The following is a 23,540-nucleotide window of genomic DNA, read 5'->3' as shown; positions in this document are numbered from 1 at the left end:
CTGCTGTAAGGTCACCCTGGAGCCTTCTCTTCTCCAGGCTAAACAACCCCAACTCTCTCAGCCTGTCCTCATAGGAGAGGAGCTCCAGCCCCCTGATCATCTTTGCGGCCCTTCTCTGGACCCGCTCCAGCGGGTCCATGTCTTTCCTATGATGGGGGCCCCAGAGCTGGACACAGTATTCCAGGTGGGGTCTCACAAGAGTGGAGTAGAGGCGCAGAATCACCTCCCTTGACCTGCTGGCCACGCTTCTTTTAATGCAGCCCAGGATATGGTTGGCCTCCTGGGCTGCGATCGCACATTGCTGGCTCATGTTGAGCTTCCTATCCACCAACACCCCAAAGTCGTTCTCCTCAGGGCTGCTTTCAATCCATTCTCTACCCCACCTGTGTTTGTGCTTGGGATTGCTGCGACCCATGTGCAGGACCTGGCACTTGGCCTTGTTGAACTTCATGAGGTTGGCATGGGCCCACCTCTCCAGCCTGTCCAGGTCTTTCTGGATGGCATCCCTCCCATCCAGCATGTCTACCTCGCCAAACAGCTTGGTGTCATCGGCAAACTTGCTGAGGGTGCACTCAATCCCACTTGGACATCAAGCCGTTGACCACAACTCTTTGAGTGTGACGGTCCAGCCAATTCCTTATCCACCAAGTGGTCCATCTGTCAAATCCATGTCTCTCCAATTTAGAGACCAGGGTATCGTGTGGGACAGCATCAAACGCTTTGCACAAGTCCAGGTAGATGACGTCAGTTGCTCTTCCCTTGTCCACTACAGCTATAACCCCCTCGTAGAAGGCCACCAAATTTGTCAGGCATGACTTGCCCTTGGTGAAGCCATGCTGGCTGCTGCCAATCACCTCCTCTTTTTCCATGCGCCTTAGCAGAGTTTCCAGGAGGCTCTGCTCCATGATCTTACCAGACACAGAGGTGAGTCTGACTGGCCTGTCATTCCCTGCGTCTTCCTTTTTTTTCTGTTTTTAAAAATGGGGGTTATGTTTCCCCTTTTCCGGTCAGTGGACCATTCAAATATGATGGATAGTGGCTTAGCAACTTTCTCTGCCACTTTCCTCAGGACCCATGGATACATCTCATGAGGTCCCATGAACTTGTGCACCTTCATGTTCCTCAGGTAGTCTTATACTTGATCTTCACCTACAGTGGTCGGTTCTTCATTCTCCCAGTGCTTGCCTTTGCCCTCTGTGACTTGGGTAGTGTGGCTGCAGTCTTTGCCAGTGAAAACTGAGGCAAAAAAGTGATTGAGTACCTCAGCCTTGTCTGTGTCTCAGGTGACCAGGTCTTCTGTTCCCTTCCAGTGAGGGTCCACATCTTCCCCAGTCTTTCTTTTCTCGCTGACATATTATAGAAGGGTTTTTCGTTTGTCTTGATGTCCCTGGCCCGATTTAATTCAATGTGGGCTTTAGCCCGCCTAACCTGATCCCTTGCTGCTCTAATGATTTCTCTGTATTCCTCCCAGGCTACCCACCCCTGTTTCCACCCTCTGCAGGCCTCCTTTTTACTTTTGAGCATGTCCAGGAGCTTCATCCTGGTTTTAGTGCCTGCCTTCTTCTTCATTGGATGCACAGCTCCTGACCGTGGAGGAGGTGATCCTTGAATATTAACCAACTTTTGTGGGCCCTTCTTGCCTCCAGTGTGTCATCCCATGGCACCATACAAAGCAGATTCTTCAAGAGGCTAAAGTCAGCTCTCCTGAAGTCCCGGGTGGTCAGCTTGCTATTCACCCTCCTCACTGCCTCGAGGATTTCGAACTTCACCATTTCATGTGATGATATAGACCATTAATAGAAGATACTAATTATGTACAAGATTCTTCAGATTCTGATTTCTACACTGTTTAGGTTCCACTGTATGCTAGCTGGCCATCTATATGTTGTTAGACTTGCTATCTACTGTGCACGTAACAACTGTGTAAAAGATACAATACCTAGGTAAGAGCCTGTGCTCCCTGGAAGAAATGAGACTACAGCAGTGATTTGTAGCAGTGGCTGTGCATCCTGGAATCCTAAGAAAGCTAAGAGGGCTGGGGGGACAAAAGCTGTTAAGGGATGTTACAAAGGCTACCACTTCCAGCAGACGGGGGCTCCCCTTTCCAAATGCTGGAGCCCAGTCCAGCACACTCTGAGACCCTCTCGGGGCACTCCATTCCAAGCCGATGGAGACAGCTATTGCTTTCCTGTTTCCAGGTTCAGGCAGTAGCAAGTTGAGTGCGTATCCCAGGGATGCACACAAATACACCCATACACACCAAGGACATTAGGATGGTGAGCTACACAAGCTGCCACAGGCAGGGCAGTGCCTTTAACAACACCCCCACATAACACTATCAGAACTACATAGAACATAGGTACACAGAGTCATATCCCTTTCCTCCTCTCCAGCTGATCAGCACTGAAGTTCACTGTTGAAAACACATGCCTTACTCTAGATTTAAAAACACACCAAACAGTTGCAGATCCCCCAGATATGAGCAGTGGGCCCTCAGCCTATCTGATATACCTGCTTGGATCTGGAGCTCTCTTACCTGGTATATGGGTTTCCTCCTGTTTGCCAGTTAGCCCAGCTTGATGTTCACTAGAAGATTCATGCACTCACACATTTGTGTCACAAGCAACCTCCACACTTGCAGCTCCCTCAGTTACTGGCACGTACTCTCGGATTGCCATATATCCAAGGCCAGACCCTGGACTCCCTTACTCACTTTTGGCTCAGACTATGAGTCTTCCCAGAGAAAGGTTCTCCTTCCATTTGTCATCTAATCCAGCCTGAAGTTTGCTAGTAAATTACACATGTACACACAGAGGAAAACACACTGGTCTCTTCAGTTGCTGGCACCTCAAACACGTAGGCCATATGACCCATGGTCCCTCCAGCTGCTGACACCACAGACATATGGACCACTATTGCTGGCATGTTGCTGGCACCTAAGTCTCTCCCTCTAGTCTCTCCAGTTGCTAGCACCTAGACTTTGCAGCACTTACAGATGTAGTAGAGAGAGAAACGGCACAGAAACATAGCTAAGAAAGGATTTAACAATAACTACAGTGATTAGCCACATGGCTGTCAGACAAGTGTACTGACCGGTAGCAACTTACACGCATCCAGCCCCTTTTAATCCATCCTATTCTCTAGTCTCCTCCTTGCTCCTCCCCAGTCTCCAACTGGTCCACATCTTTGACTACTCCCCAAATATTCCTTAATAAATTTTGCATAGACCCACAGGCTCCCCTCAACTACACATAATATTCATGTTTATCTTGTTTCTTCCTTCTTATCAGTTAAAAAGTCCAGGCTGATGCTCTTCAAAGCCCACAAGTTAGTGGCTGAAGAGTTTTGGTCTTCTGTTTCTTCCCTGTTACCGCTTCTCTATCAGGTTTCTGTTTCTGCCTTTGTTTATTGCTTTCCCTTTTACTTGTTACTCCCTTTAAACTGAAAAAAGTTTATAACCTTAATGCAACAGATACTCTGACATTCCACATATCCTTACAGTCACCTGTAAGTATGACTGACTTGATTATTTGGACCATCATGGAGGTTGGCAACTGATAGGCTGCCATGACTCTTACAAGGATGGTACATGATTAAGAAACTTGTGTACCTTTGGATACCGTGTAGTAATATGACTGAGATTATGATCTTCATTCAGGCATCAGCCTCTCAAAAACCATACAGCTGTATCACTGTAGTAACATGAAGGCAAACACTCCAGGCTTATTATTTCAAGCACTGCAGCACAAGGAAACAGCTGCTCTGAGTCTCATGTTGTTAGATCTGTGCATTACAGCCAATTACTTATGCAGGAATGACGCAGCAGTCACAGCAACTTCCCTGTCTGTTCAAAGGTTAAAGCCCCTGTCTGTATAGAGATCTGCTAAAAAAAACAACAAATAAACCCTAAACAAACAAAATACCCACCCAACCAACAAAAACCCATTTATGACTGGCAGACTTTTCTGTGACACCCCACCCACCCCCACTTGCCCAGCAAAGAACTTGTACCTTCTGTCCTCTTAATTTCTTGAATCCTTTTAAGAGCTTTTTCTATAGTGAGTGTGACAGCTGTCACTTTTCCTTCCTCCGGTATGAAGCCAGCTGAGGTACATTCCAGTTCATGCTTTAGTTATTTTGCACCTTAATTTTCTTAACACTCAGCTGACTATCTATTTCTGGCAAGTTATCACTTCTCTACAGCCTACTCTATGGAGAATTCAAGTTTAAGACATTTCCCCTGTACAGAAACAATTAATTTAGCTTTTTCCTCTATCATTATCTTCTATTAGTACTCTTACAAACTTAAAGATGGCAGAGGCTTCCTGCTTCCAGGAAAGAAAGTTTCCCAAGTTGTTCTACAAATTTTTCCTCAGAGCTTTGAGCTTGCCTTACAGTTTCACGCTTAGCTTGGCAGAGTTTAAGCACCTAAGTTTTCTTTAAAAATAACTTCCACTTTTCCAAAGGCTGTCTTATCCCAGTAGCACACTTGACAAAGCAGCAAATAGCCAGCACAGTTAGCCTCTTCTTACAGTGAATCTAAAGCAGCCATTTTTGAGCTATAGTAAGTACATCTGGGGTCAGTACATCAAGGGTACTGAAGGAGCTGGTGGAAGTGCTCACCAGGCCACTCTGCATCATTTATGAACAGTCCTGGATAACCGGGGAGGTCCCAGCTGACTGGAGGTTGGCAAATGTGACACCCATCCATAAGAAGGGCCAGAAGGAGGATCCAGGGAACTACAGGCCAGTCAGTCTGACATCGGTGCCTGGGAAGGTCATGGAGCAGATCATCCTCAGTGCCATCACATGGCACATGCAAGAGAACAGGGTGATCAGGCCCAGTCAGCATGGGTAGGTCATGCCTGTCAAACCTGATCTCCTTCTATAACAAGGTAACCCACTTAGTGGACGAGGGAAAAGCTGTGGATGCTATCTACCTGGATTTTTGCAAGGCTTTTGACACCGTTTCCCATAGCATTCTCCTGGAGAAACTGGCTGCTCCTGGCCTGGACAGGTGTACTTTTCGCTGGGTAAAAAACTGGCTGGATGGCCGTACCCAGAGAGTGGTGGTAAATGGAGTCAAATCTAGTTGGTGTCCAGTCACAAGTGGTGTCCCCCAGGGATCGGTGCTGGGGCCCGTTCTCTTTAATATCTTTATCAACGATCTGGATGAGGGGATCGAATGCACCCTCAGTAAGTTCGCAGACGACACTAAACTGGGGGGGCGTGTTGATCTGCTTGAGGGTAGATTGGCTCTGCAGAGGGATCTGGACAGGCGGGACAGATGGGCTGAGGCCAATGGTATGAGGTTCAACAAGGCCAAGTGTCGGGTCCTGCACTTGGGTCACAACAACCCCATGCAGCGCTACAGACTGGGGGCAGAGTGGCTCGAAAGCTGCCTGGCAGAAAAGGACCTGGGGGTGTTGGTGGACAGCCGGCTGAGCATGAGCCAGCAGTGTGCCCAGGCAGCCAAGAAGGCCAACACCATCCTGGCCTGCATCAGGAATAGTGTGGTGAGCCAGACTAGGGAAGTAATCATCCCCCTGTACTCGGCACTGGTGCGGCCTCACCTCGAGTACTGTGTTCAGTTTTGGGCCCCTCACTACAAGAAGGACATTGAGGTGTTGGAGCGTGTCCAGAGAAGGGCTACAAAGCTGGTGAAGGGTCTGGAGGACAAACCTTATGAGGAACGACTGAGGGATCTGGGGTTGTTTAGCCTGGAGAAGAGGAGGCTGAGGGGAGACCTTATCACCCTCTACAACTACCTGAAAGGAGGTTTTAGAGAGATGGGAGCTGACCTCTTCTCCGTGGTGACAAGTGATAGGACAAGAGGAAACAGGTTCAAGTTATGTCAGGGCAGGTTTAGATTGGATATTAGGAAGCATTTTTTCACGGAAAGGGTTATTAAACATTGGAATAGGCTGCCCAGAGAGGTGGTGGATTCACCATCCCTGGAGGTGTTTAAGAAAAGGGTAGATGAGGTGCTTAGGGACATGGTTTAGAAGTGGTGGTGTTTTTATCAGGGTAGGTTAATGGTTGGACTTGATGATCTTAAAGGTCCCTTCCAACCTCACTAATTCTATGATCTACACCATCCATGAACGTTATTGTGTGGGAGTTGGGAGGGACCCATAAGGTCATCACGTCCAACTCCCTGCTCCTCGCAGGATTACCTAAATCCAAACTGTATGACAAAGAATGTCATCCAGACACTCCTTGAACTCGGACAGTCTTCGTGCTGTGACCACTTCCCTGGGGACCCTGTTCCAGTGACCAACCACACTCTCAGTGAAGAACTTTTTCCTAATGGCAAATCTGAACTGCCCCTGACCCAGCTTCATTCCATCTCCTTGTGTCCTGTTGCTGGTCACCAGAGAGAGGAGATCAGCACCTCCCCCTCCACTGCCCTCCTTGAGGAAGGTGTAGGCTGTGATAAGGTCACCCTCAGCCTTCTCTTCTCCAAGATAAGCAACCCAAGTGACCTCAGCCACTCCTCCAAAGTCTTGCCCTCAAGACTTTTTACCACGTTGGTCACCCTTCTCTGGACACACTCTAATAGTTTGGTGTCCTTCTTACACTGAGGCACCCAAAATTGCACACAGTACTCAAGGTGGAGCCAGATCAGTGTGGTGTAGAGTATGACAGTCACCTCCCTTGAGTAGCTGTCTATGCTGTGGCTGATGCACCCCAGGACACAGTTGGCCCTATTGGCTGCCAGGGCACGCTGCTGACTCACGTTCAACTCGCCATCAACCCAAACCCCCAGATATCTTTCCACAAGGCTGCTCTGCAGCCTTTCATCCCAAATTTGTGTGTATAACCAGGATTACCCCAGCCCATGTGCAGAATGTGGCACTTGCTCTTGTTAAATTTCATGAGGTTGGTGGTTGCCAACCTCTCTAGTCTATCCAGATCTCTCTGTAAGGCCTCTCTACCTTCAAGGGAGTCCACAGCTTCTCCTAATTTAGTATCATTGGCAACCTTACTTAAAGTACATTCAATTCTTGTGTCCAGATCATTTATAAAAACATTTGAGAGCACTGACTCTAAAAGTGAGCCCTGGAGAATCCCACTGGTGACTGGCTGTCAGCGTGATGTAACCCCATTTACTATACCTCTTTGAGCCTGATTCATCAGCCAACTGCTCACCCAATGTATTACAGACTTGTAAAGCTGTGTGCTGGACAGAATGTCCAGCAGGATACTGTGACAGACAGTATCAGAAGCTTTGCTAAAAACCCAAACCACCACAACTACTGGCTTCCCTTAGTCAGCTAGATGGTTGACCTTGTCAAAAAAGGAAATTAAATTAGTTGAGCAGGACTTTCGGCTCATGAACCCATGCTGGCTACGAGCAGTGAGTCCATTGTCTCTCAAGTGTTTTTTGGTAACTCCCAGAATTACCTTCTGCATAATTTTAGCAGGCATTGAAGTAAGACTGACAGGCCTGTAATTACCAGGGTCTTCCTTCTTACCCTTCCTGAAAATTGGGACATTTGACAGCTTCCAGTCAACTGGTACCTTTCCAGACTCCTAAGACTATTGAAAAATAATGGAGAGAGGTCCCACAATAACACTGGCAGCTCTTCCAGTAATCTGGGATGGACCCCTTCAGGCTCTGTAGATTTACATGCATCCAGCTGGAACAGCAAGTCTTGCACAACTTCAGAGTCGGCTGGGAGTTTATCATCCCTCCCAATCACAGGACTCCGGGGGTCCCAGGGCCTATCATCAGCGTTAAAGACAGAGGCAAAGAAGGCATTAATCATCTCTGCTTTATCTACAACCCTGTTTGTGAGGTGACCAAACTCATCAAGTGTCCTGGTTGCAGCGGCGACAGGGTTAATTTTCACAAGGAGCCGGGGGGGGGGGGGGGGGGGGGGGGGGGGGGGGGGGGGGGCTGACCCAAACGAGCCAAACAGGTATTTGATACCTTCTAACATGCCCAGTATATAGCAGGGGAGCTGGCCAGGGCTGGGCTTCTGGTTCTGGTTGCTGAGTGGTGGTACCTTAATCTTGTTTTGTATATTCCATTACTAGTATTATTGTTGTTTTCCTCTTTTCTTTGCTGTTCTGTTAAACTGCCTTTATCTCAACCCATGAGTTTTTGCCTTTTTCTTCGATTCTCCCCCTATCCCACCACTGCTGGGGGGAGTGAGCAAAAAGATCATCTGGTTCATTGTTTGCCAGCTGGGGCAAAACCATGAAGTAATGGGGCAATGTTATCTCTGATCCTCCTTTTGCTATTAACACATTTAAAAAGGCCCTTTTTGTCGTCCTTCACAGCTAGCCAGCTTCAACTCTAATCGAGCTTTGGACGTATGAATTTCCACCCTACAGTGGGGAACAGCATCTCTGTAGTCCTCTCGTGTCCTTGCTTCCAATGTCCGTACGCTTTTCTTTCCTACCTAACCTCTAGAAGAAGATCCCTGCCTAGCCAAGCCAGCCTTCTGCCCTGCTTGCTTGACTTTCAACACTTAGAAATTGCCTGCTCCTGTGCTCCTAAGAGATGGCTCTTAAAAACTGACCAGCACACAACCTAAAATTTTAAACTCAGCTTGCACTAAATCCTATCAAACTGAAGTACTCATTTTTATAACCCTAATCAAAGCTGAGAAGCAAACTCCTCCCCCCAGCTACTTAACATGAAACAAACAGAAGTGTCCGCCTGCCTTGGAAAATCATCCAGCTTCCAAAAGATAAAAAACCTCTGACCAACAAAAACCCCATAAAACATAGCTGTACACTTTGGGATTTTCCGAGAAGCAAGAAGTATTGTAGTTAAATCAGGTATATCTTCAAGCTCTAGCATTGTGTAGCAGATCTGGAGAACTTCATGGACTTAAATAAAGTTCAGCCAACACAAAACATCATCTATTATCAGACTGATGTAGGTAGTAAGGCAAGGGTACCGGGCACAGCGAAAAAGAAGAAGAAAAAAAAAAAACGTTATTTGTGACAAAATTTTTTCAGAAACAGCTTAACATCTTATTTTCTCCTATATTTCCCAGTATTCAACAACCACTGGAAAAACAGAAATTCAGTAAAAATGCACAGAAGGCAAACAAACAAGAACCAGGGAGAAAAGAGGTTATGCACACTAAGTCTTAACGAAAACAAGGCACTCAAAACAAGTGTTGATTCATACATGCAATTAAAACGTACTCAATAAAAGTCAAAGCAATAATCATTTATTGGCTTGGCAGACCAAACAGTAAGGCAGACAGTTCTTTGTACAGTTATTATAAAGGCAATACAAATCAAAATTCCAGAAGTTAATGTCTCGCATCAGTTTCCAAATACAGAGTAAGCACAGGTTTCCTCCAATTGCCATCTCTGAAGTCAGCTCAATTAAGAATTAAGCTAAATTCATAAAAAAGCTGCAAAACAGTTCCATTAAAAATATTTACTGGAATATTACCTAGCATACAGTAGGTTCCTTACATTCTGAAACGGAGATGTATTTGCAAGCTGTTGTATTGAAAAATTGTCTGAAATAGCTTAAGTGCTATTGTACAGGATGCACAAAGTCTAAAATCTGAGGCATTCTGGAAAGCAATAGCTCAGATTTAGGTTTTTAGAAGGTTGGCAAGGGACATGCATTTGATACAGACAAAATACTGTACATAGTAAATATAAATCTTATTGAGGAAATACTATTCCCAAGCAACCAGATTAGAGCCAGTTATAGGAGCAATTGATTTGCTATTTTGAACCAAAAGCAAACATCCTCTTTCTAAGGTCACCTCAAACATTTTATCAGCACAAAAGATGCAAGTGGGAGAGAGACACTTGGTCAATAACCATCAAAATCCTGAACATATCAAACTAGGCAATTAATTAATGGACATTTCATAAAGACACTGAGATCCATAACTATTAAATAAGCAGAACAGGAATTCTCATCTGTTATTGTACTTTTGTCTATGTTATTTTGATTTTCATTGACACAGGGCTTCTAAGAACAAAATTTGCTGAAGCATCTTTGAAGGAAGCCAGTGAACCTGGCACTTGACAGGTAACTCCTTTAAGTTGAATTTGGAGGGAACGGGGAAAGAAGGTTAATGCTGTGTTAATGCTACAGACTGCAAGATACCATCTTACCACTGCCACCAGAAATTTGGATTTCTAATTGAAGCATATCATTCTCAGCTTCATTAAAAACTACAACTACATTTTTACACAGTGTAAGAAACAGCATTTATGTCTTACAGTCTGCAGTTCTCAAAGTAAAGAACACAGAAATCTCCAGGACATATTTTGCTACCATCGGGTTGTATCCTTTCTACTCGTTAGTACCACTATGGTTTTCAAACATTAGAAGCAAGATTACCTGCACAAAACTGATCAAGATGACTCAGCTTCCCAACAAAGGCAGTACAAGGAACAGTAGCAAATCAAAGCCGCCAGAAACCATTTGGATGGTTTTGCTCTGAGCAGCACACAAAATGCATGGTAATTTCTATCCCTACCCTGATGGACATAGTAATACTCCAAGTCTAAATTCACAGACCCTGCTTCTACCTCTGTTCATCCAATCTTTAAAGGCATTCACTTCCACTGTCTCCTCCCTTACTCCTGTCACATAGACCTATTTGTATATGCATAGTATGCCCTTCTCTTGCACACAACACTGCTAGGAAGAGAGAGGTGAGCACGTGGAATTGTGAGCATATCCTGGGGTACCTAAGCGTATTTCTGCAAATGCATATAATTACAGAATAAATACTTACATATTCAGCATCCACAAGATACAGAGAGAGAAAGGGGAATATCATCTAAAGGTTGATTATTACTGCACTCTCAGCTGAATATATACTTTATTCTTCCAGTCTTGCTTTCTGCAAGTAAACCTGTGAAAGTTCTTTTCCTCTACAGATAAAGAACTGTTCGTTCAATAGCCATGTTTTATGAATTTGGTAACATCCTGTAGATTATTAATTGAATCACAGTCCATGAATATAGCACACATTCAGTAGGTCTGAACACACTGACTTAAAGATTTCCTCCATTCTCCTAATTTTTCTGAGTGACATCTGTAGCAAGCAATTAGATTTTTTTATACATGCACAGCTGACTGTTCAAAGAGATAATCTTAGACATATAATTCAGTTTTCCTTTTCCCCACAGAGCTGCATGTTAAAGTAAATACATAATAAATAAAAAAAGTCAGAGTAGCTCTATATTTTTTTTTTTTAAACAAGACCTACTGTCTTTATAACTTACGGTCAATACAAAGCAATTCTCAAACTCTTCAAGCCCAGAAAGATAAATCAAATATAATTTGCCATAGGAAATAAGCATAATTTGAAAAATACAGTATTTGCATGTTTATTAATTACACTGACAGACAGTAACCATCCATATATTTTGCTAATCTTGCACAAGGTCTTCACTATCAAATGTAACCACTGAAAAATGCTGTTATAGTATGAATTTACCACCCCATTCCTTGTATTTTCACTGCCACGGGTGAAAATAAGCACAAGGTAAATTAAAACTATACAAATTAAGAGGAAAAACCCAACAGTTTTTTGGACATAAGTTATTCCTTTTACTACAGCAAAACTACTCATAGTCTGTTACTGAAACACAATGTTTTTCTTATTCTGAGCAGCACTTTCAATAAGTGAAATGGAAATCAAAAGCAAGACACTGGGGAAGTATGCCACATTCACAAGCTTTGAAGCAAGTAAAATTCAGAAAAGCATACGGACAGACTACCAGAAGTCTTACTCAAGAGGGGAAAAACTCAGTTCTGTTTTGGCACCTGTTCAGAGAGTCGCTCTTGCTTAACAGGTCAAAGCTCACTTAAGTCAACCTACCCACAGAATCCCCCAAATATGTTAGCAGACTATCTGTCATTACTGTCACGGTTTAACTCCAGCCATCAACAAAGAGCCATGTGGCTGCTCACCCACCCTCCCCCATCTGTGGGATGGGGTGGAGAATCGTAAGAAAAAGGCAAAACTCATGGGTTGCAATAAAGGCAGTTTAACAGAACAGCAGATATAAGAAGAAAACAACAACAATATTACTGATAGAGGAATGTACAAAACACAATCGATGCACCACCACTCATCGACCCAACCCAGGAAGCTCCAGACTGCTCCAAATGGCAACCTCCTGCCTCATGTCCCCTCCCTTGGCCAGCTCTCCAGCTATGTACAGCTATGTACTGGGCATGGCTGCATACAGTATGGGATACCTGTGTCCTGTGCCAGATCCTTGGGAAAATTAACCCTATCTCCGCCAGAAACAGAACAGTTACACATCATCCATTACCTCTAGGTAGTCCATCACGTGTTTTATAACATCAGTCCGTTCCAAACTCTGAAAACAATACCTCACAAATCTTACCTAAAAAGATTAACAGCATGATTAAGAAATAAATGTGCTTACTGTTCTTGAATCAGAGAAAGGATTGTACTCATCTAGCCCTGGAGGAACATTTCTCGTCACTTGTGTAACAGAAGGATCCTAGAAGAGAAAACAGTTCTGTAAATGTATGCACATGTATATAAGCAACAAGTCAACGCTTATATCCTATGATATAAACCTCAGCTTTTGTTTCAATCTAAAAAGGGTTTGTTTTCACTAAAAAAGCCTGTAAACATCCGCCTCTTTCTCTGACTCCAAAATGACATAATTCCATTCTGAGCTCCTTATAAACCTAGATTAACACAGCCTAAAAGAAACTCCATCTGTCATACGTTTGATTTATAAGGAGAAAAGCTCTCAATAGAGAAGGGAAGAAAACTTCAGATCACACTAACTTCATATGAAGAAAAATTGGACTTATCCCATGTGATGCCTAGTTTCAATACGTTGTTTCTACAGCTTAATTTAAGGTTTTTGCATCTTAAGAACATAAGAATGGATGAAAGGAAGGTTTTCTTGAAAATTAATAAATCCACTTATTCAATATGGTTAGTTACATTTATATTTACATAAATGCACAAAACAAGTGTACAATATTTTATATGTACATCAAATATACAAACCAGCTGTAAATACACTATTTACCTATTTATAACTGTTATGTATAGATGCACATTATTTTCTTAATTTCAACAGTTGAGTTCACGATTAGAAAACAAACTGGAGTTGATACAGACTGGGAAGAAGATAAGTATTTGCATTTTTGTACATTTACACTCATATTTCCTTTAAAGACAGCTACACTTAAAACCTCTACATGAAATATGTGCCTATTTTTTTTAAATGCAGTAAGTGACTTAATCTACACTTAAATAAATATACAAACTATTAAGTTACTGAAAAATAAAATCTAGATTCCTAGAATCAGCATCTATTACAGCATTAGCTTAGTCTTGACAGCAGTAACTCAATTTACAGATGTAGGAACAGTATTTTCTTAATGGCTGTGGTCAACCTATTTACAGCTAGGAAAAAAAAAGGGCAGGATATCTACCAACTCTAAAATCCTGAAGGATACTCCAACTGAGAACAAATCTGTTTTTTCCATTAGCTGTAGTCACAAATTTATTAATATGAGGCAATTAATTTTTTTTACTGTAAAAAAAAGTTTGACAAGAAAATAACTGCTTCAAAAATTTAAAAGTGATATGTTGCATATTTTAATCACATTCATGGGCATAAGCATACATAAAAACTACACTTCTGGTCACATAAAATGCTAGCACTCTTGGCTAAAGCATACATTTAGCTGCAAAGCAGTATTTTAATGGTGACTGAACAGGAATCACCCTTTCTATAAATGTATACAAAGCAATGTTACATGCAATTCAAAATCAGCTTTCCTACATTTGACTTACATCATAAATAGTCATTTCAATAAAGCCACCCTGCTGACAGTTTGCCCCACAAGTTTGCCATATTTTTTAGTTACTATCCTAGACTTCAATGCACTGTTCCAACTAAAATCTCATCAGGTCTTGCATAAACTGATGGGCTAATTCACTGTAACATGTTCTTTCATTAAATGACTGACAGAAAATATTGTGCAGATGAACAGCAAAACCAAGGGAAAGCGTGTGTGTGGAGAATGTTTGTTGTAAAACTTCAACTATGAATCATTTGAAACATTGAATAAAAAGATCATAAAAAATAAAGGAAGAATGAAATCTGACATTTGAACTAGACATTAGTTTCCTAGACTTGTCAGTACAAGGTCAAAAAAGAACTTAAAGTTAATACAAATAAGACAATTTCATAATTCAATATACAAGATGGTAGAAAGCTGTATACAGCTGAAAACTTTTAACTTACTGTGGTGGGTCCACCTAACCAGCAGCTAAGGCCCCAGCCTAGTCACTTGCTCATGGCCCTTACCAGCAGGATGGGGGAGAGAACCAGAAGGGCAAAAGCAAGTAAAACTTTTAAGTGTCAAGAAAGAGACAATTTAATAAGGGGGGAAGAAAGGCAGAGGGAAAAAAAGCAAGAAAAAAGCAAGAAAACCCCACAAATGACGCAAAGGCAATCACTCACCACCTCCTAACAGCAGATTGATGCCCAGCCAGCCTCTGAGCAATGGTTAACTTGCAACATCCCCACCTGCACCACCAATGTTATTGCTGAGCATGATGGCAACAGCATGGAATATCTCTTTGGTCAGTTGGGGTCAGCTGTCCTGCCCATGTTCACTCCCAGCCTACTGCCTGGGGGAAGCAGAGTGTGAAACAGAGAAGGCCTTGATGCTGCACCACCACTGTTCAGTAACAGCTGAAACACTGCTGCCTTACCACCAATGTTTTGGTCACACCATAGGGACTGCTGTGAAAAAAAAAAAACAACTCCATCCTAGGCAGACCCACTACACTTATTCTAGTCTTTATGTGTTAATGTGAATTAGCAGAGCATAAAATGCTCTATTCATGCTTTCAGTATGGTATCCCTTCCACAAATGCTCTCATATCTTTCCCTCTTCCAGAAAATAAAAATGTTCAAGTATAGACACATGTGAAACTAGTGATAGCCAATCATGAGCCACGCAGTGAAACCAGTATGTCTACATTATTAAAACTCAAATAGTACTTAGTACTTCAAGATAAATTAACTGCCTAAAAAGTACATTTCAACACTAAACTTCTGTATTTTAAGAGTGCGCTACTAACCAAATAACTCAGCCCGATTGTGCCCACGAAGGACAATAAGTGCAATTATTTGAATAACTAGGATATCAGACTCATGAGACAGCCACTGAACAGCAGCAGATTTCCAAAAAGCAGGAAAAAGTGGTCAAGTCAAATTCAGAAGAGCAATCTATATTTAGAAATATGAAATGGAAACAATAATAAATATCTGATGAAAGAAAGCCTTTTTTCTCTGAGTGTTTTAGAGAAGACTGGAGGGAATAAAGGTTTCTCAGATCTCTTCACACAGCTATTGTGACATTTTAACACTGACAAATGACAGGAAACATATGCTGAGCCAAACAAGCTTACTACATCGGAAGTCTGTGTACTAGAAGTAAGTTGTATGTTTAAACACACACAGTGAGTAGAGCAAGAAGCTCTCCCTCAGAAGTCCACCCTCATTTTGAATTAAAAATTTCTACCCTTTTGCCAAATATTGCTATTGTTTGCATAAGCAGCAGCGGCTCTGAAAAAACCTGCATGACTCAGAGGACATTCAACACCAGCTCTAGATAAGAAAAGTTTCATTACCTAGGAAAAAAAATAATCATAGTTGTACTGAAATACACAACTTGAATCCCACCATGGCAAGTGGCATTCAAATTCTGCTCTCGGAAAACCTCAATTACACAGTGTGGACTACAACAGAAGTTCACGGCCTGATTTCTTCCACAAGCAGAAAGACTCAAGGAGAAGTAAACCAGAGATCACAGGAACAGAGTAATATCATAGCTGGAGGAGGCAAGTACTAGACTGGAGAGCCGTCTCTCTCCTATACTTGTTCACTGCAATCTCCTCTAACGCTAGAACTATCCTCTGCACAGAAAGAAACAAACTCTTCATAGTCTAGGGGCCCAGGTGTAGGCTGCTGGACTTCAAATAGTTCTGAATACATACAGTACATTGAACAACTGACACAAACAGAAGCTGCACTTCACATTTCAAAACTCTGCTTACAGTATTTCTGAAGAGATTAGACCTAACATCCCAAGAAACACAAGAATTACTGTGAATCATTTATCTTGCACTCATTGCATCTTATTTTAAAAATGGAGTAAATGCCAACTCGTCTAAATACAGTGAGAAAAACTGTTAGGCACGCATACTCACTACTGCAGGTAACAAAACATTGAATTTCAAAGTTAATTAGGGTTTGAATAACAAACACGAACAATAAATGTTATGCAGGACCACATACTCAAAGAAAAAGTTGCATTTAAATGAATGCTATCAAATTTCTATGTCGCGTTACACACATTCTAGTGGTTAAAAACAGTGAAAATTTTAATATTCTACAGGAATAAGTAAATCTGGGTTGGCATAACTTATTTTTTCATATTTGATATTCCACCCAGATAATAAAGTTAAAATGAATTATTTTTGAGTTATTTTGGGGTTTTAATGTTAAGAAACAGAAAAAGTCACAAAGGAAGGTATTTCCCTGAAAGCAAGAGATGCACGGCCCTAATCTTATCCTCCAAACTACTCAACACACTCAGCATATATGTTATACCTTCAAAAACCCTAACTGTATGTGAGAAACATGCTCACTGTATTGAATTTTAGTCTGGGGCAAATTTGGTGGAGCAAAGAATATTTATTACAGCGCTGGAGTTACACAGGGATTTCTCCTCCTGTGGCTCATTTTTCCTTTACAAACGCTCATTTTTATTTCGTATTCCTCATACTTATTAATGTTTTTTCTTGGAACATAGTATGCATAATCAATGAGTTCTTGGAATGCAACCCACCCCCCAATTACATAACCAATGAGTTCTTGGAATGCAACCCACTCCCGAACATGCCCCCTCCCTTCTAGCAGCGCAGGCGATATACTTCCTCAGGGGTCTTCCTGGTGCTCATCAGAGGGAGGATCGAAGTCTTTATCACCATGTCCTTCTTGTAGCTTCTCCATTCCTTACACTTCTGTGGTTATTTTATCTAACCACACCACCCTTTGTTTTGCAATGGTTCGGTACTTCCAACTGTTGCTTTCGTCTGATCTATCCCTTTCCCAAACGCATAGCAAGCGCAGACCTATCTTTAGCTGAAGCCATAGCAAGCACATATCTATTAACCACATAGCAAGCACACACCGGTCTTAGCTGAAGCCATAGCGAGCACACATCTATTTTAATTGAAGCAAAATTCTTTTGCTAAATTACTTATTACATGCATGTAGAATAGAAGCAGAAGCCAGAGGTCTACCAGGACTGAATCCAGACTGGTGACTCCACCCTGGGGAAATCATGAGATTAGATCCACAAATCTAGCAAAGTCAATCTTGACCAACTAGGATTTGTTATCTCTACTACTCCTACGTAAAGGCTTTGTTTTGCAACATGAAAAGGATCAGCTCTTTTCATTTCAAGATAAGGTCTCTATTGTTTATCACAAATACCCACTTCATACTAGTCTTTTCTAAATGTGAATAATACTAATTTAATACTAATTGTACACTATCCAGTAAGGATTTATCCTGAGTTTGGGTTTTAAGTTTTTTGTTGTTGTTGTTCTTAGTTCTTTGGTTGGTTGGTTGTTGTTTTTTTTAGTAACAGTTGGACTTCCTGCTTTCTGTTGAGTACTTCCTAAGATCACAAGACTGGCTCCGAAAATTAAACAAAAATGCAACGAAAAATGCCCCAAACTATGTTTGTTGGCCTGAGTATTTTGATTTCTTGATCAAAAAGAAAACTATCCCCTTTTCATAAATGAGTTCTGGAGAGCAATCAAAGCTATGGAGAGTTTCAGCTGAAACAGCAATATAATATACTTTGCTTTCAGTATATCCTCATGAGCAGTTTTTGAGAGAGATTTCTGACAAAGCTTTGCTTTTAAGAACAGAATTGAGAGAAAAAATGTATTTGGCCAGCAATAGATATCAAAGCTTTTTTCCTCCTGTGTTAACTGTTGGGTCTCAGCTTTTAAATTAGGACCTAACACTTGGAAAAGATAGCCTGCACATGAAGGATGTGTTTTTCAGTCCTGTAATACCCTACATTCAGCCAGATTAAGCCTCTGAAACTGCAATTTGCACATGTTCAGTAAACATTTGGTATAAATTGGACAGTTAAACTCCCCAAAGACTTCCTCCCTGTTCATACTACAACAAATGGCACATGGAAAAGAAAAGTTTAAAGATGCTACTAATGTTTTGATGAAGCATCAAATATTGCTGCTTCTTCATGGTATTTGCTCCTTCATCATCCCACAACCAAGAATGAGTAAAGTTACAGAAACTTCCACAATCAGCAATTTAATTGAGATTTTATGTTTCACTATCCTAATAATAAATGAGCAGTATAAACAGTTTACATTTAACAGTATAAAGGAAGCTTGAATGTCTTGCACCTACAATAGTATATTTTAACCTATGATTAAAAACCACTTACTACAAGAAAGAACTGTCCTCAAAGGTTGCACATGTAAGGTAGATTTAATGACTTGGAGGCAAAATAAAGACTATTCCTGTACTTCTAATTTCAATAAATAAATAAATAAATATCTGAGTAACCATTACAGCAGTTCTTTCACAATTTCAAGTTTAACATCTCATTCACTGATCGGCCATTTCTGACTCACGTCACAGAATGACATGTAAGACATTTTCACTCTAGCACTGCCAGAACACAATTATTGCATAGAATAACACAAAAGTAGCCAACTGGGGTTTCTTATATTTGGCTCCCAAGCAGTGTCCATTATACGCCACATTATCTGATGGAAGCAGTGCTATGAAGGGTTCTGAGCTACTGAGCAAGACAAATTCCCCATCTCAAACAAAAAAGAACTTCATAGGCTCACAAGGCCTAATTTGTCCTAAAGCCCACACTGCTCCCATCTTGAAATGGAGTATTGGATGCCTAACAAAGCATCATCTCCATCTCATAGCTATTCTCAAATCTCTCTCCCTCCTCAGATCTGAAAGGTGAGTTATGTTCCCCTTTGTAACGCTAAATCTCAACACATACTGCAATAATAATACTAATACGATACGTGGTAACACTTTACTGAAAATCTGGAAAAAAATGCAGCTATAACGAATACTAACTATCTTTTAAAACACTTCACAGTTTTAGTAGGCTACAGCGCAGTTACATCACTGATGAAGTGTACTCTTAAAAGTTAACTACCATACAGGACAGCTAAAGGACATTTCCAATGCCATGATGTTCAGCATTAAAGCATGCAAGATTTAAGAGAATTTATAAATTCTTAAGTCATGAAGGGAAATTGGATAATAAAGTCAGAAAAATATTTGTATTTTATGTCCCTTACTAATTTAAAGACAGACAACTTAACTGGGTATACTTTATAGTCACACATAAGAGTTAAAACTCAGTAATACATATAGGCACAAAACAAAACTTTTGAATTCTAAAGCAAAAATACCACATAAACACTTCAACTAATTAGGGTCCTGATCCTTCATATATAATTAAGGCTTCCCTTTCTTCCTGTAAGTTTCTATCACTTTAGCTTCACTTGAGCAATCAAGGTGTAAACTGTATAAATTCTGCTGCCACAAGGTAGCAATCATCCACACTATTAGCTTCAGCATCAAACCTCCAGCTTGTAGTTCCTGCCAAACCAGACAGAATATTCATTCATGCTCATGTGAGTTAGATTAAGTGTAATATCCAAATTATAACTGGAATTACCTCTGTAGTAAATTTAAGCTCTAACATATACTTAGCTCTAGTGACTCAAGTAATCCTGTGACCTCAGTGGGAGCAATTCAGGTGCCTAATGCCATTTTTAGATAGCTTTGTGTATCTAAGACATCCACACAAGAATAGCAATCGTGACAGAACTACAAAAGACCCATGTCTTTTCAGAGCAACAACTCACAGCTAACCACAGTTCAGACACCTAATCGCACCCAAAGAAACTACTCACATAAATAACACATTTGAGGGTTTCCATGACTGTGTCCCTCCACACTACAACTGAACAAGACATAGGGCATTCTGTTCATATCACTTAGTGGTTTGGTTTTTACCCAAAAGTCACCATTCACATTTAAACAGAATCTATCTTAGTTTTCAGTCCTACCATAAATTTTGTCGTATCAAATACCTGCACCTACTCAGAGCTCTAAACCCATCAGATGAACTGACCCAACAGAATTCATCACAGAAACCAGTTTTTAAAGTCCTGATTCCACTGTCACTTAGAAGAAACCATTTCATACATTTGGATGACTGTAACAGCTAGCCCTCAAATCTTCTACAGTCTGTCAGCCAAGCCACAAAGGCCTGCGAAATTCATAGCTCTATTTAGAAAAAGAGTTTCTTCTCTTAGTAACAGTATCATTCACTTAAAAAAAAAAAAAAAAAAAAACCAAACAAAAACCAAACAAAAAAACAACACATTCCTGAATTGTTTCAGAGTAAATGACTTACACTGGACTTCAAGAAACTGCAGTTTCAGAACCTTTGTATCTGTATCATCTCCCAAGATAGAAGACTACAACTACCCCCTATCATATGACATTTAAAAAAAAAAAAAATGCAAGCACACCACACTGCTGAAAACTTTTTATTAAAAGGCATGAGAATAGTCACAGGAAACCTCACAGGTAGATGACAGACAATTAGTAAAACCAAAATATTTAAGAAAAAGAAGAATCTATCTTTAGACCTCGGCAACAACTCTTCCACGTGATGCCCCCTCCCTCCCCCCCCCCCCCCCTTTCTTTGCCATACTACTTTGTGATTTTACACAAGCACAGGAAGTGGCTTCAAAAGTAGCAAAACAATTAATCTTGTCATAAATAACATTACCAAACACAGACAAATAAAAATATGAGTACATTTGAATAAGGTGTTCAGACAACATGACTTAGGTTGTCAGGGTCCATCTGGAAATACTGGTTCTATGTAGAAAGTATTTTAAAACACATAGTCAGACAAAACTTAAATGCAGACATGCATTAATACCCACTGATTTCAAAGTTGTTATGCCAACAAGATGGCAAAGTTTGGTTTATGCATGAGGCTTTCTGCCCCTTCAAGTAAATGTGTGGATGAATAAAGGTATGAAAGATTACCTTTTGTGGGCAGTGGAATGTGACAAAAGTTAGCAAAGATGGAAATAATTGAAAAAAAGCCTCCAAAAGGGGGAAAGTATATGGTTTTCCTAAAACAACTTCCACAAGTAAAATAAATCAAGCAGCATGTTTAACAGCACGCTTCAAGTAAGACAGAAGTTGTTATAAAGTCCTCTTATCATGATGCGTTGCAGATGAGAAGTAGAGTGCAGATTCTACCTGACGGCTACAACAGAAGTCTCTTCCTGAAGAGAAATTGGAATAAACTACTGCACTCTAACAATGCCTTCAAACTACAAGTATGGTTGAGGTAGGTTCCTAGTTTAGGTCTCAGAAACACTACAAAGGACAAGTTACCCAGGCTGACGAGCCACACAAGGGCAATCGTTCTGCTTCTGATACCCAGATAGGTTAGGGGTGTCTATTCACAATAAATTTTGCTACCGGTGATTTTCATAGCTATTACAAAAAGCAAGGAAAAGTATCACATGTTTTTGTTGCTGAAGACATATTCTAGAACAATGACACCTTTTCTGTGCTATTTAAAAGAACGGTGCTCACTGTCACTGGTGCCAGTCCAAACTATTGTTGGCAGCAATCTCAATGCCAGGGTTTATGTTCATCTAGAAGGTCACTGCGCTGTGTAACACATAAAGTAAAAACACAGTGTACAGCCTAGGGAATACTATCAACTAGATTTTATGACAGTAAAAAACAAACTAACGATTCAGACAGACTCCAGTGAATAAATGTCAGTAACACTATGCTTCCAGCAGCTACCTGCACAGAATCATGCTTGAAATATGACTGCTTATTTTTAAAAAGGCTTAATTATTCCAGCTCAAATCCTAAACTCATTGCCATATACTATGTATGCTTTAAAGTATCAGCATGAAATAAAAGTGAGGCAAAAAAAAGTTCGGTAAGACTATTAAATTAAGTAGCTCAAGAAATTAATTGAACTGCATTCGAATGACAAAGAAAGAAAAATAAGGAGGGGAAGCATCAAGGAGGTCAGCTCATCCTGACAGCTGAAGCCAGAACAGCGGGTAAAGAAACAATTCTCAGCTGTATGACAGGTCAACAGTGCAAAAGCTAAAAGCTTTTGAATACATCACAACACAGCATTTTGAGGTGCAGGGCAGAGCTTACACCTAGCCATCAGCACCCTGCGTGCTTCAGATATAACATGAAGAAGCAGGTAGGTTGATGGGAGCTGGGAGGAGGCTAGAGAGGAGAAAGGGGGTAAATTCACTAAGCTTAACTATCTGGGTCAGTCAAAAAGAAAAAAGACTGTAGTGGTATTACACACACAAAGTTACTGCCCAAAACCAAGAAACCTTTTTTCTTCTTCTTCTTCTTCAAAATAACGCACCTGAAACGTGCTTTGTGCGATTTTAGCAACAGAAGGAAACACGGAAACCTGAACTCGTGAAACGGCTGTGCCCGTTTTTAGGACTTCCAAAACCTCCGCTTATCCTACGGGCCCCCCAGAGCCCTCATGCCCCAAGCCTCGCGGCGGGCAGCCCCCTCCGGCGATGTCGGCCAGCGCCCCCCGGCCCGCCAGCCCCCCCGAGGCCGCCGCCACCCCGCAGCGCCGGCCCTTCCCCACCCCTCGCGGCAGGAGCGCCCCCCCCGGCACGCGGCAGGAGAAGGGCCGCGGGACGCCCGCGGCTCGGCGCAACCCGCTCTACCCCCGCCGCGGCACCGAGAGAGAGGCTCAGGGCCGGCCGGCCACCGCCCCCTCCCCGCCCCCAGCCTCACCTTGAAGGGGTTGTTGAGGTCCGGGTCGGCGAAGGGGTTGCTGTCGAAATCCGACATGGCGGGGACAGGCGGGCGCCGAGATCACCGGGTGGCGGCTCTTTCCCCGCGGCAGCTCCTGACAGTCACCGGCTCGCGGGCTGCGCCCCGCCGCCGCCGCCGCTGTCACCAGCCGCTGCGGCCCGGGCCTGAGCCCGCCCCCTCCGCCACCAACCAGCCACCGAGCGCCGACCTCCCAAAATGGCCGCCCCGGAAGTGAGGTTGCGGGGCGGGACAGCGCTAGAAGGGAGGGGGAGCGCCCATTCCCGGGGAGGGCAGGAGGCAGCACGGGAGCAGGGCTTGGGAGAGCCCATTCCTGGGGCGGGGAGGGAGGGGGGCTGGAAGAGTCCATTCCATGGAGGAGTGGGGGGGGAAGAGGAGTGTTGAAGGTTGGGAGGTGCTGTGGGTGAGGGTTCTTGGCCGCTCGTCGCCCTCGTTGTTCCGCCTGGGCTGATGAGGGGCGGTGAGGGGCTCTGTCCCGCCGCCCTCGCTTGGGAGCGCCAGCCCGGAGCCGAGGGAGGAGAGAGGCCGGCGGCTTTCCGCCTGTGGCAGGCCCGCGTCGGCAG

The 23,540-nt window shown here is 42.4% G+C and overlaps 1 protein-coding gene across 1 annotated transcript in view; it reads right to left on the bottom strand.

The window, feature by feature from the left end:
• The window catches only part of SCAMP1 (secretory carrier membrane protein 1), a 44,383-nt gene extending 21,261 nt beyond the window's left edge, over positions 1 to 23,122 (bottom strand). The window contains exons 1-2 of the mRNA XM_082497685.1: positions 22,939 to 23,122; positions 12,406 to 12,483 (exon numbers count right to left, since the gene is read on the bottom strand). Coding sequence (XP_082353811.1) covers positions 12,406 to 12,483; positions 22,939 to 22,995 — 135 coding nt within the window. The 5' untranslated portion in view covers positions 22,996 to 23,122. The remainder of the gene's footprint in view (positions 1 to 12,405; positions 12,484 to 22,938) is intronic.
• Positions 23,123 to 23,540: the final 418 nt, after the last annotated feature.

This window comes from Vanellus vanellus (assembly GCF_965231255.1).
Source record: "Vanellus vanellus genome assembly, chromosome: Z".
Taxonomy (NCBI): Eukaryota; Metazoa; Chordata; class Aves; order Charadriiformes; family Charadriidae; genus Vanellus; species Vanellus vanellus.
Note: the sequence above shows the minus strand (reverse complement) of the source record. Positions and strands in the feature narration are given on the sequence as shown.